This window comes from Pocillopora verrucosa, chromosome 11 (genome assembly GCF_036669915.1).
Source record: "Pocillopora verrucosa isolate sample1 chromosome 11, ASM3666991v2, whole genome shotgun sequence".
In the NCBI taxonomy this organism is placed as follows: Eukaryota; Metazoa; Cnidaria; class Anthozoa; order Scleractinia; family Pocilloporidae; genus Pocillopora; species Pocillopora verrucosa.
Window position 1 is genome coordinate 8,466,372 of NC_089322.1, and position 13,742 is coordinate 8,480,113.

Sequence of the window (13,742 nt, forward strand, 5' to 3'; positions counted from 1 at the left end):
TTTTGCATGCGACAAGTCCTTCGTAATCATTATCAAGAAAAACTTGTTCGTTTTCTTCCGAAGACATCCTTCAAATAATATCAAAATCCACTGGGTCTTGATAAAAAAAACACTGTAAATTAATGAAAAATTCCCCTCAGCCTCTCCATCAGCTGAAACAGTACTTCACTCTGCACACGTGGTGACAGAATGGCCAGACTTCTTCACTTCCACCGTTGTTTCTCTCGATCGATTGTGAAACCAAATTTGCGAACGCCTCAGCTTAGCTTCTTTTTCCAATCTGATCCTATAAATACAAGGAAAGAGAACTATTTTTATGATTGCATGCATAACCTGCATATTAATTCAAAGCCATGAAAGTTGTTCAACCGGCAACTGTGGTATCTCCATCCACTGTTTTAGAGGACTTTCACCGAAAATAGGTGTATAATAATGAAATCCAACGTATTACTTCGTAATAATAATATTCCTTATCATGGAATAATTTGGTAAAAAGAACAACTTGTTGCAGTCCCTAATATTGGCGCCATATTGAAATTTGAATTGACCATTCATACATAGCGTGGCAGTCACGTCAGTATACAGCGTGACTGTCACATGATTATCCAAGAGGTGACCTGAATTTAGCTCATTGACTCATTGCATTTCAGTATGGGAAGCTGCAAGAGGTTACCGCTTGGCACAATCGCCACACTTTTGCTTTTCATTCAAATCAGTTTTTATCAATGCGACGGAAAAACGGCTGAAGAATGGAAAGGAAGGATAATATATCAGGTGAGGGTTAGAGAAAATTAACAGACTTATTTAAAATCAGATTGAAACCGAACAAGGTCGGCTTGAAAATTCTTCGAAGTCATGTTGCAACCTGCCTACATTTTATGATTGCAAATTTTTTTCTCCGATACCATACTTAAAATTTTCCTTTTAATGAAAGATTTTTCGTTTAATGATTCCTCCATTAATCAGAAAAATGAATATACTTTAAATAGCTAAGGGCTATTGCACTGTTGTAAAATGTTTCTTGAGGTATTTCGGTAATTTTTAGTCACGAATCACGGTGTTCAGAACCCCACAATTTCCCCCTCCCCCCCCCCCCCCACCCCCATCCTATAGAAGCATTTTTAGATATGCGTGAGGCGGGTCACGAGGCAAGCGTTACGTAGCAAAAATAAATTAAATACAGACTGGAGGGGCGGGGAGGAGGGGGGGGGGGAGCGGCAGAAAAGAAACCCTGCTTTTCTTCCTATGTCCTCTCTGCTAGCAATTTGTTTACCCCACTCTGCCCCAAAATCGTGCGATTCCCATTAGCTCAGCTTATTCCGCATAACTAAGGGTCAACGTAAAAAATGACCAAAAGTGTGGTCAATGTCTCCCTTTTCTCGCCAGCAGACTTTCATACTAACCTATTTCGCCCTCCTACTTTAAGAGAAGACACCTGAAAGCAAGTCAAGGGACACCTGATGTGCAGGCTAGCATGACAACAACCCACTGTTTAATATCGGGAAGAGAAGAGAGGTGTCAACTTAATGACAAAAAGCATAGTCATAAATACACAGCTGATTCCCATCTTAACCCTTTAACTCCAAAGATCTGATTATTGATTCTCCCATCTAGCTGCCACACATTTCCTTGTAAATAAGTTACGAGAATTTAGAGTTAGATCAAGATAACTACTTCTTCCTGGTACATTCGAGTATTCTCATGACCTATTTTGGCTGATAATGTATGAATAAAATATATGTATATACTCCAAATTATCGCAACTGATTTACAAGGAGATATGCAGCAGCTAGAGGGGAGAATCGGCAAGTTGATGTATTATGTTATGCAATGTTTCCTTCGCAGCCGCTCTTTGGGATGTCACGCAATTCATTTAGAGTAAGCTTTGCGTGACATCCCGAGGATAAGAATGTGCCTCTTCTGATATCATCTCTCAATCACTGAACTTTGCTTTCTTGTTCTCCAGCTCCTGACGGATCGGTTTGCCCCCTCTGGAGATTTACCGTCCAGAAAATGTGATGATTTAAAGAACTATTGCGGTGGCACGTTCAAAGGGATTGAAAAACACCTGGACTACATAACAGGCCTGGGCGTTAATGCTGTATGGATCTCACCCATTGTGCAAAATACCGATAGAGGTTACCATGGTTACTGGGCTCAGAACATATTTGAAATAAATCCGCACTTTGGAAGCCGGGATGATCTGAAATCCTTAGTAGCAGCCTGTCACGAGAGGGGAGTCTGGGTAATGCTTGACCTTGTGGCCAACCACATGGGGTACCCACCCGGTACTGGATTTAATAACCTTATTCCTTTTAATGAATCAAGACATTACCATCCCCAACATTCTTACATAAAATGGCCTCAAGAATGTAAAGACCAATGGAAGATCGAGAACTACTGGCTTGCAGGCCTACCTGATCTTGACCAAAGCAATCAATTTGTAGCCACAACGCTCTTGAAATGGATCCAAGGTCTGACTGACGAGTTTGGCTTTGACGGTTATCGCCTGGACACTACCATACAGGTTCCAAAGACATTCTGGGCAGAGTTTCGTAAAGCTGGAGGAGCGTTTATGATCGGGGAGGCAAACAATGGTCCCCCACCCTGTGGATCAATGGAATATGTAGCGGGATACCAGGGGTATATTGACTCTGTGCTAGCTTATCCAATGTACTGGACCCTGCGGAAGATCTTCCAGGAAAAATCAAAGGATTTTACTGCACTTAGTGCTGCCGTAAAGAGTTCCTACACAATTTATAAGGACAGGTAAATCTTTCTGTATTTCAAGATATGTGGATCAATATCTCTATCTTAGCCACTGCGTATCTATCCCTCCCCTAACCCAAAATAAGTCAACTGATAACAAATACAGGTTAATGTTGGGCTAGGGGAGGGGTAGGTGCACAGTTACTCAGATATTAGCATAGATTCGTATGTCTCGTACGAGTGGAATGGTCTCGCAACTGAAAAAGATACAATTAGGACTCAAAATTGGACAGGACATAACAGTTGTTTTGCTGTTAACTAGATCAGTCTTTGGAGGCTTTCTGGATAACCACGACAATCAAAGATTCTTGAATCTTAACCCAAGCCACACATCACTGAAAAACGCTCTTGCATTTTTGATGATGGGAGACTGGATCCCAATTGTGTACTACGGGACCGAACAGGGATTTAACGGCGGCTCCGACCCATATAACCGTGAATCTCTTTGGCCCTCTTTGTCCACCGCAAACCCATTGTATAAGTTTATTCAGACACTCGCGAAGTTCAGAAGTTCTCTTGGAAATGAATGGATACAAGACAAACAGGTAACGCACATGATGAAAAACCGATGTTCATATCTTGAAGTACTTCCTACTTGCCATCTTGAACGCTTTTGTTTATATTGCATGCGCAGTTGAGGTTTGCTGGCCCACAGTCACGGATCGCGGGCGTCGGTCTTCGTTTAGTGGATGTATTGAAGAGAATGCCTCTCTGATTCTAAAAATGTTTCCATTTTATACTCGACTGGTTGGGTTTTAATGTATCAGAGACATAGACCCACCGGAGAAAGATTGAACTCCTTGTTAAGAGTTTCGCATCTTAGACCTATTGACTAGCTCTTTCACAAAGCAATTTCGCCTTTGAACGCATTCCTTAACTTGTGTTCATGTGTTTTTGTTTACCTTACCAGGTGGAGAGGCACGTCCAGGCTGATGCTTATGCCTTCTCTAAAGGAGGCATACTGGTTGTCATAACCAATCTGGATACATCCATCAATATTTCGGTCAGGGATACCCCATACCAACCGGGGAATACTCTGGGGAATGTTTTGAATTCTTCAGAAACTCTAACCGTTTCTTCAGATGGTTCTCTACCAGTAACATTAAACTCGGGTCAGCCCCTTGTTCTTTTCAAGAAATAAATGATTGGGTAACGAGGGCTGAAGGATCTTGATATTCATGGGAGGCATGAACTGTTCCTGGTAATTTCCATTCGTCAAAATTTTAGTTACTATATTTCCGTTCAGTCAAAATAATCAAGCTTTTTTTCATTTTTTTTTTTCGATTAGCCATGGTCATTAAAATTTGGGCTTCATCTGGTGATAAGAAATTCAAGCTTGAATTTGACAAGCTGCAAATGAGATTCAAAGTTTATTGGACAAAATTTATTTTATTTTTTTCCAGACCACTCAATATTGTTATAGAGACAAATTTCAGTCTCTTTCGATGGCAAAAAATTAAGGATTTTCACTGATGCCTTTTTTCTTCCAATCCTTTGATTCTTGGGGTAACGCTTTTCATAATCACATCACCGATAGACAAGCGACATAGAAGGGAAATATGGGCCAGAATACAAAATTGACACGTGGAAGCTTAAAATAATTAATATCTGTTAAGTTTTTAAGCAATAGAGACCATCATCTTGCTTTTGGTTTACCAGTGTAATAAGGCACGAAAGATGGTCGGTCAAAATGCTGGTAATCGATAGCGTCAGCGGCCTGTTGATTAAAAATAGTTGAGGTTTCTCTGGTTTTAATTGTGATTTTTTGACCAATCAGAGCACGTGTAGTGTCTTGCTTATTTCAGCATCTAATAGGAATTAATGCATAACGCAGGTTTAATAACTTAATTCTTTTTTCAGGAATAATAGGGAGCCGACGTTTTCGAACGTGTCATGAAAGCATGCTGAGCAGGGAAACTTAGGCCATGTGCGACAGTAAGTCGGTTTATTTGAATGAAGGTGCGTTAGACAACAGGTCACCAGCCATCGCTTAATTGAAAAACAACTATTTCCAGGGTCCAAAAACTTGGCCCACGAGGTAGCGAGCCTTTCAATGGACTTCGCCAGCTCCCGGGGCTTTTCCTTTTAGTCAAAAGGCAAAGTCCTGGGGAGAAATTTATTTTTGAGCTATGATCTGCTATCATTGATCGTTATGTCAGAAACTTGCAGTGTATGTCGCTATTTCTCATCGATTGATATGCAGTTCTACTCCCTTCCTGATCTTAACAACGGATTTCTTAAGCCAAACCATTTTTTAACAGCCGATTTAACACTAGAAAACTGTGTGATGCATCATTTTTTGTTTATGAATGATAAAAAATTTCGCAGGTGTCGTAGTCGTACTGTGTAAAGTTTTAGTAATATAACGCGAAAGAAAACGATGCAATATAAAACGATGAATCAAGTCCTCTCCCGAATGTTAACGTAAAAAGTAATAACGTTTTACCGAGTCCTTAATTTCTTAGTATAATGTACTTAGATCACTCGGCAGAACCTTTGACAAATTTTTGATCAATATCAGTCCATAGTATGCAATGTTGCCATAAATGGGTAATATTTACGTCTAAACTTAGATCAGTCCCTCAGCTGTCACAAAGCGACTGGTGAAAATAACAGAAATTTTAATTGATTGCTTAAACTAAACATGCGGGTGGTATTAACTTGCCTCCTGTGAGAACACCTCCCGATGAATGTCAACTGTTGCTAAGACCATTGAGACTGTTTCTACATCATTAGGTTCAGGTGCGCTCCAAAATTGAAACTAGAATATGGCCGAAGTCACCTGTTATGTGACGCTTCGTTCTTTATTCTGTTGAATAACGATGTAACGGCCAGCTGAGAGTTTCTTAGTAATCTTTTTTTCTTCTTCAATTTTTTTTGTTAATATTTCAACCTTTCGTAATACTTTCAAAGAACCCTGTCTCGAATCTTAACAGGCTATGAAATCTATCATAATACAGGCGTCGAGGGAGTTCGGTCTCATAAACCTAATTTGGCAAACACTTTGCAGCCTTTAATATAAAGGTCATAAGTCTGGAAAGTAACATTGAATTTTTGTTTTGTTTTATTTTGTTATTTAACAACCCCGAGTTATTTCTGTGCACAATATACATGGACTAGTATATCTTCTGAGCGCGTGCAACTCGCTTCCAAAGAACTATTATTGTCTATTACCACAACATTAGTTTACCGCTTGCCTCTCAGAAATCGCCTGAAACAAAACACTAAAATCTTTTTTCTTAAGAGGAAAGTTATCATGTATTTAAAGGTGTGACCCTCTAAAACTGACTTTGGAAAGAATACATGTAACTTTTAGAGAAAATAGGAACGAATTAATTTTTAATGTTGGAATGACTAGTCATTCCTCGTGTTTGTGATGTAATAACAGCGTGTTTCCTTTGAAAGCGCCATTTACGACTGATTCAATTTTCTATGTAGAGTGGTGCCGACTAAATTGTCACTCGAAGAAACACGAATTTCTAACTTGACTTTCCACTTCATTCATGTAATGCTTAATGCTTATTTGCAAAAATAACAACTTAAAGTATGAATCTTAGAGGTAAAAAATTGAAAAATTGCAGAGTAGCTACTCGCTTTTGCAACTGTTACAAATATTTTGCCTACCTTTACCTTATTAACAAGAATACCCTAAAGACTCCTTACATTTGAAGTCGACCCTCGAGGGAAAAAGTAAACAACGACCTCACTGCTGCCATATTAAAAATATTTACCCTGGGGTTTTGGTTTAAAAAAAAAAAAAAATGTTAGGACGTTTTTTAACGTTTGCAGGTTTCTTAATGTTTCGACATATATTCAGAGGACTTCGCTTTTGTTTTCTTCATGTCATTTCATAAACACAGTTGCCTGCCACAGTGACTTTTCAAGACAATTAAGCTTTGACGTCTTCTTGTATTTGATAATTTGTTTTTTGGCGGGAAGAGTTGCAAAATGGACGTACTGTGCATCCGTTTAAATCTTATTTTGAGGACAGATCTGAGAGCAGATAGAAAAGTCTGCCTATTTAGTTCCAAAAACTCGACAGAATTATAGCTAATTTTGCTATCTCAAAATAAATTCCTCATTATCGCTATGTCAACCAGAAAAGAGTATTAATTCGAGACCGGGCAAAACGGGAAGAAAGTCATTCGATACCCTGTAAAATATAACCACAGAATAAATACTGGCATATGAAGTACAACGTCGAGTAATGAGAATTTAAGAGATAATCTTGACAGGAGGTTATATTTATTTTAATTTCAAAAGGAGTAAATTTATCGGAACTAACTATCGTTACAAATATTTAAAATTGGGGCTATGTACAATTATCTACAGTTTAAGCAACTTCACAACCTTTTTTTTACATATCATAGTACAAACCTAAGTGTGTATTCTTCGAATTTTTGACACAAAAAACCTTAAGTACCTATGCTACAAAAGAATACATTCGTGTTATTCAAAGGTGTTTTTTCTAGAATTATATGATTAAGAATTAGGAGACAGTTTTTATGTTCGGTTATCGATTCGTAAGATTCGACAAGCTCTCCTTCAGTTTTCATAAGTTACAATTATACAAGTGGTTATCAAAAAAATCATATAGGAACTAAGTTAACTGTATCTTCGAAACCTGAAAAACATTTCCTCGACTTCGCAAATTGAATAAAAAGAAAATTCTTGCAAAACCAAAACGAAAATCTAGGGTTATTGAGCGATGCTTTTTATCTAAGATCTCTTAAGAGTACCTGAAAGCCTTGATCAGATGATACTTTTTAGGGTGCCACCAAGGGTTTGGATTTCCTCTTGCTTTAGAGTACAAGCAAAGGATTTAGTTTGCATCCTGTCCAACATGCGCGTTCTGAATATGACTTTTCAAATCGCATCTTCGTGAAAAGGAAACTTTGCAAAATTTACATCGGTATGGTGAATTGTCTGTGTGCACATGCATATGAAACTTCAAATTCGACAATTTATTGAAAGCTTTCTGGCACAAGCTGCACTTATACGGCTTTTCTCCCGTGTGAATGAGAAAGTGATTTCGCAGGTTTCCCTTTTGATGGAAACCTTTGCCACAGCGATCACAAACAAATTCTTTATCATCACTATGGGTGCGGATATGTGTCTTAAGTGTAGACGAGCGATTAAATGCTTTTTCACAAACATGGCATTTGTACGGTTTTTCTTTAGTGTGAATGATCTTGTGCCTGCAAAGTGTAGAAGACAATCGGAAGCCTTTACCGCACGTATTGCATACGAAGGGCCGAGCATGAGTGTGATTTGGCATTTTTAAATGGATGGCTAAGGTATATTTGGTTTTGAAAATCTTACCGCACTGATCACACTGGTAGGGCTCTTTGACTTTCTCGGGAATGGAAATCGAAGGCGGAGTTACAAGAGGAACTCCGTGCTGATAAATATCACAACAAGCTGGGGTGGAAGAGATACTAAGCTCATTTCTCCAGAAGAAATGTTCGTTTGCGGCAGGATGCATATGGACGGCGTTTGCTAATCTCTCAGGAGCTGTGAAGTGGTAATATGGGCTTAAAATGGAGAACTGGCGGCCACTTGAATGGTTAACAAGCTCGTCGTTCATGACAAAAGCCCTTGTGTTGTAACCTGCGCCCTGAAGTACCGAGCTCTGAACCAATAATTCCTCTCTTGGTTCTGGCTTGGGTTCCTGGTGCAGAGGTCTGTAGGTTTGTTCCTCAAAGGATCTTTTTAACTGAAAGCTGTTCGAGACTGCTTCTGTTAGACCAAAATGAAATGTTCCGCGTAAGTTAACAAAACTCTCTTTTTTAAAGACACTTTCGTACTTTACAGTTTGGCAGATGCCGCAAGCTAATGTACATTTATTTTCAGAGGGATTGTACCAAAAACGGTCGATATTAAAACTTGAAAAAAGTATTAATTTGTTTGAACTAATTCCAAAACAAGTTGACATCGACTATCTTAATGTAAATAACGAACTAGTAACTTAAAGGATAAAACCTTTTTTACGTTCAATCGAATCGATATTTAAACAAAAATTTGATTTCTGACTGGTTAAAAATAAATGATAGTTATCCACAAACCTTCTTTATAATCAACAATTTTGAGACTGGAGTTCGTTGTGGTTTGTGGAGTTCGTCTCTTTAAAAGGAAAGACTTCGGCATTTCAAACTTTCTAGAATTTTCCTGTTGGGTGCCTTGACCGTTAGTTGAGATTACTGCTTTGCAAAGCTGCCTTTCGGGTTATGATCTGCTCGAAAGAAGTGTTAATTGGATCTGAAGTGAAAACAAACTTGCGTTGCGTTAAGTAGTAACCGACTTGTGTTGATTCTTTCTTTATGGTGATTGTGCTTTCTCTGTTTTATTGTCAGCCGCAGCAAATGGTCTCGTACATGACACGTGCGGGGCCCGCCGATTGACTTGTTAAACTGAACGCACGCGCTGAACTTATTGTGTATTTTTGAATAACTGGACTAGGACTAACGATGGGCCGATTGAAGTTAAACCAAACAACAAGTGTTGAATGCGATTGTTCGCCAATAGAAAAGCCGCATTTTAAACAAAACCTATTGTTGATTGCACCTGTATTGCCATAATGAGAAATGATTGAAGGATGCATATTAATCCTGAACAGGGTATGAATGAATAAGGAGCAAAAAATTATATTAATTTAAAAAAATAACAAGAAAAAGCATTTTTTCTAATTACAGATAAGGAGGAAGGTGAACTATTCGACCTTGCTCATGCAAAATTTTGACTCCTATGTTTCCAAAATAATCAGTAAAACCGGAGTCCATTTTGCTCATTTTAAATGCACGGCCAGCTGAATGCAGACATGTATAGATTTTCTTAATAGCAGTAATAATTAGCACAGAATATTTGCCCTTTGTGGTAAGTTACTTCAACGTCAAGTCATTCAAACAGCGTAATTATGAGAAAATAATTTACTACCCAGCTACAACAACTAAATATTCGACAAAATACTCAGTAAACATATTAAGCCTCCCGACATCATCTCAAAAACTCGTACACTAGAATGTAATCCTTTGAAGTAAAAGTATTCGATATTTTACCTCAGTAGACAGACAAATTACCATATTTTCAGCTTTATTACTCCTCTGTTGGAGACCATTTATCGTTGCTGTTTTGAAACAAATTTAAAGCCGCAGGTTTCAAACAAATAAGATTGAAAACGTGTGTTTCTTTTTGTTTACAGGCACGCTTGGGTTAGTCGTATTTATTATTTCATACTAATGCTCAAACTGCGAGTTTTGTTTTCAGTCGCGTAGCTTTGTTGTAATGGATCTTGTTTTCATTTTTCTTTTCATTTTATTTTTTTTATGACCTTTTTCGTTGTCTTTTAAAAGTCCCGAGTAGTGACTAAAACGCAAGCAACTTCAATAGCACTTCTTCTGCAAAGATCCATCTACAGGTCATTTTACACCGGAGTTTTTTCGAAACCTCATTAATAAACGAAAACCTTATAAAAGGTAAAGATCTTATTTCATTTCTACCACTCTAACCTCGCCAAGAAATGGTATGCTCGAGTGCCGGGTACGTGGGGCACCTTTGTACCTACTCCAACAAAACTTAACTATTTGCCAATCTCTGCATCTCTACCACAATCTTGTTCATTTTGCGGGCAAAAAGTACAAGTTTAATTTAAAACTACACCTCGTGATAATAACGACATTTACTTGCACTTCTGAAATTTGTCACATTAGTTTTTCACAATAAACAGCCTTCCTTGGCTTATTACCCGCTCAGCGCTGTTAAATTCTGGGTTATTCAAACCAGTTTTATTCCTAACTCTTCAATATTTATTATCAACACTTCAAGTGGTAAAATTCAAATGGGCTAATTCGTCGAACTCTCAACTAGATATCTTTGTAATGCATCTTCAAGCTGTGATTTTGTTATTTCCCCTTTTAGACCCTAAAACATTTCAGTCTTAAATCACTCGCCGACTTTAAGACATACCGTTTTTGTTAAGGAACTAACAAGAACATCCACAAGCCGTAAAAAAAAAAACTGTAATTCTCTCATCAATTTAAGACACCAAAGCTTCGAAATATAAAATTCCGTATTATTCGTAATACGTAAAGATAGAATTTTGAGTAAATTATAGCTTTTCGTGACAACAATTAAAGGCATTGCTTTCACTGACTGGGAAGTTTATTGTTTTGTGATAAATTGCTTGGATGAAACACTTAACAGACTAGACGGTTGCCGACAATTTGCCGCGTGTTCCTATCAAACTGACTTATACTTACATACATTACTCTAATTAAGCTTTGAGCACAATAAAGTGGAGTTTTTGAGTCGGAAATGAGTCTAAACTAAATAAGTTTTGAACAGAGAACGCATTTTTCCAGATGAGTGGGCAAACGTTTGTTTTGGGCATTTTGTGAGCAGTGTATATCTAAGATAATGCATGAACGCTGACTGGTCTTAAAAACCCGCTGCGTATTGAACAGATAGAACATTCAAAAAGTACACCATTAAGATTTCTTCGTGAAAGCAATAAACCGAACATTCTATCGGTTTACTGGCATAATCACCGACGTAGGGTTGTTTAAGAATACTCAAAATGCGTGTAAATGAAGTCTCGCACGCGAATGACACACAAAGTGCTAGCTTGTTCTTTAGTTTCTTTTGCGTAATTAAACTTGCTTTTTTCGAGCTTAATGGCTGTCTCACACCGGACTTCATTTTGTCTGGTTATCGTCTTTTGAAGATAAGTGCTTCTTCGATTCTTAACTAAACTCTATCAGGGTCATTGTATTTCTGTAGCGGAAGTGGTGACCTTTTCACCATTCATAAAACATCACCGAAAATTCGGGCAAATATTTCACATGACAATTGGATTCTAATGAAAAAAAGTAATTGAAAAGAAAAACTCGATGAACCAACTACCTTCAGCCGGCCGGCCTCTTGCAAATCTTACTTCTATCTCAATGATGTTTCATCTGAAGGACCGAGGGGGGAGTTCCCTTTCAAAACTCACATGAACTACTTATGGTGTTATTTTTAGTCCCAAAGGTGGTGCTGCCTACGGGTGTTGTGAGGATCTAACGGATTCAGTTGCTAATTTATTGCATCGGAGACACGCGATCAAAAGCTAGGGTTTCTTTCATGAAAACATTTTAAAAGTATCGCCCTGTTTCTGATTTTAAAAACTGTGAAAACAGAAACTTAGAAATAGTAGCTTTAAAGTTTATCCTCTTATCTAATGATTTCCTGAAAACGGATGTGAGGTTTTGTTCGAGTTTAATTAGCTGACTTGTTGTAAATGCTAACTTACATAACACCTTGTCTTTGTTTAACTTTTATTCTGGCTCTAAGCTTTTTTTAAAATATTACATTAAGTAAAGACATTGGGAGTTTTTTTTTCCTTCCATGAATTCACTGTTTAAAATGTGTTCAATAATGCATGATCTTCATAATGAAGAGTATGAAGTTTCGCAACATTTGTCACTTCAAATTTAGCGAAAAGCAAACTTTTAATATATATTTTAAATATTAAGTACTTCCCTTCAAGGTAAATATGAAAAATTGAAGGTGCCGCCAGTTTTAATTCTTATAAGTTTATTTTAAAGTTCAACAAATTGCGCAATCTATTCCCAACAAATTGCGCAATCTATCCCAATATCCGGATGAGCTTAAACACGGTTAAGAGTTCTGCACCGTCCCACAAATGAAAAGCTATCCGAGACATGGTTCAAAGTAATCACAAGGTAACACCCACATGTAAAAAGAAAAACTATAAATTACGTTGTTAACTTGCAAAGGAAAATATGTTAACCTTGACAGATATGACACCTGCTCCTTGCCAAAAGAAAGAAGGCGCACTAATACGCAATGCTACATCTGAGTCTCTAGGCGCACTTTTTAATATTTTATGTACAGTAAGATAAAAGTGAGGAAATTGCGTAACAAGGGACTTCTTCGTTAATCACCGAATTGAAAATATCTCAGCATGTAATAACACGAAGGAGGAGCAATTTTATGATGAATCAATTGAAAATGTTCTTCAGTTCTGTGAAAGAAAATTTTCTTGGTGACGACAAGAAGGAAAGTCAATGGGCAGTAGTAATCGTCCGAGTTCCAACGTTTTTCCAAAGGAAGCTATAACGTCTTCTTTTCTTCCCTTTTTTTCTGCGGTTTGTTTTTGCTTAAAATTATGAAACAAAAGGAGTGTTAAACTAATTTTGTCTGAAAGTCTAAGAGTCTAATGAATATATCCAGATATCCACAAATTATTATTTACTCGTGTTCGCAATAAATTTTGACAAAATGTCTCTCAAAACTTAATCATCGTTCATATCTCAGAATTTTCGGAAGCATTTATTTAAACGACAACAAATAAAAACCTAAAAAACGCTCAAGGAGAGAACAAATGTTGTGTATGCGTGACTCTCTAATCTTATGCAAGTAAACACAATAGTCTTTGAGGTAAGAAAATGAAAAAAAGAATAACCATCAACTCTGCATTAATTTACCTAAAAGTGCTTGAACTGTGTAATATTCTTAACTCACAAAAAAGTATTTACATTTGTTACACCATAAATATTGGCAAAATTTAGAAACTAATGCATGCTGTTAGAGTACAGTATAATCAATTCGTTCAGTCAAAGCGATTAGTGTTAGAATTCAGTTAGAAGTTTGAATAAAGTGTACGACTGTTATTAATAGATGTAAAATTCGCCTTCATGAGTGTTCTTTGGACCAAAAGTAACGCAGTTATTTAAAGAATAGCTTGGAAATATAACTGCTGTCCTACTCGATTTTTTTACCCTGGTCAGAGCTGAAGGTTTCAATTGTGGATTTACCATGACTTCTAAGATCTATCGGTTGGCTTTTAATAATAATTTCGACTTCATCAAATGTGGATACAACTGCGCTCATTTTCACAATCCAAATACAAAAAGCAGTTTGATATATGTGCTGGTCTCTCTGCTCACTGTGCTGGGGCAGTTGCGTCGCAAGAA

The 13,742-nt window shown here is 37.4% G+C and overlaps 2 protein-coding genes across 2 annotated transcripts; one reads left to right on the forward strand and one right to left on the reverse strand.

Annotated features, from left to right (window-relative positions):
* Nucleotides 1–646: 646 nt before the first annotated feature.
* Nucleotides 647–4,513, forward strand: LOC131789825 (uncharacterized). Its single transcript, XM_059106997.2, has 4 exons — nt 647–774; nt 1,967–2,769; nt 3,032–3,314; nt 3,680–4,513. Exons 1-4 carry the CDS (start codon nt 652–654, stop codon nt 3,908–3,910), a joined length of 1,440 nt encoding a protein of 479 aa, XP_058962980.2. The 5' UTR covers nt 647–651; the 3' UTR covers nt 3,911–4,513.
* A 1,865-nt stretch (nt 4,514–6,378) lies between these two features.
* LOC131789826 (fez family zinc finger protein 2) lies at nt 6,379–9,249 on the reverse strand. The gene is made up of 2 exons (XM_059106998.2): nt 8,835–9,249; nt 6,379–8,508 (listed from the first exon to the last, which is right to left on the reverse strand). The coding sequence occupies exons 1-2, from the start codon at nt 8,914–8,916 to the stop codon at nt 7,592–7,594; spliced, it is 999 nt and encodes a 332-aa protein (XP_058962981.2). The 5' UTR covers nt 8,917–9,249; the 3' UTR covers nt 6,379–7,591.
* Nucleotides 9,250–13,742: the final 4,493 nt, after the last annotated feature.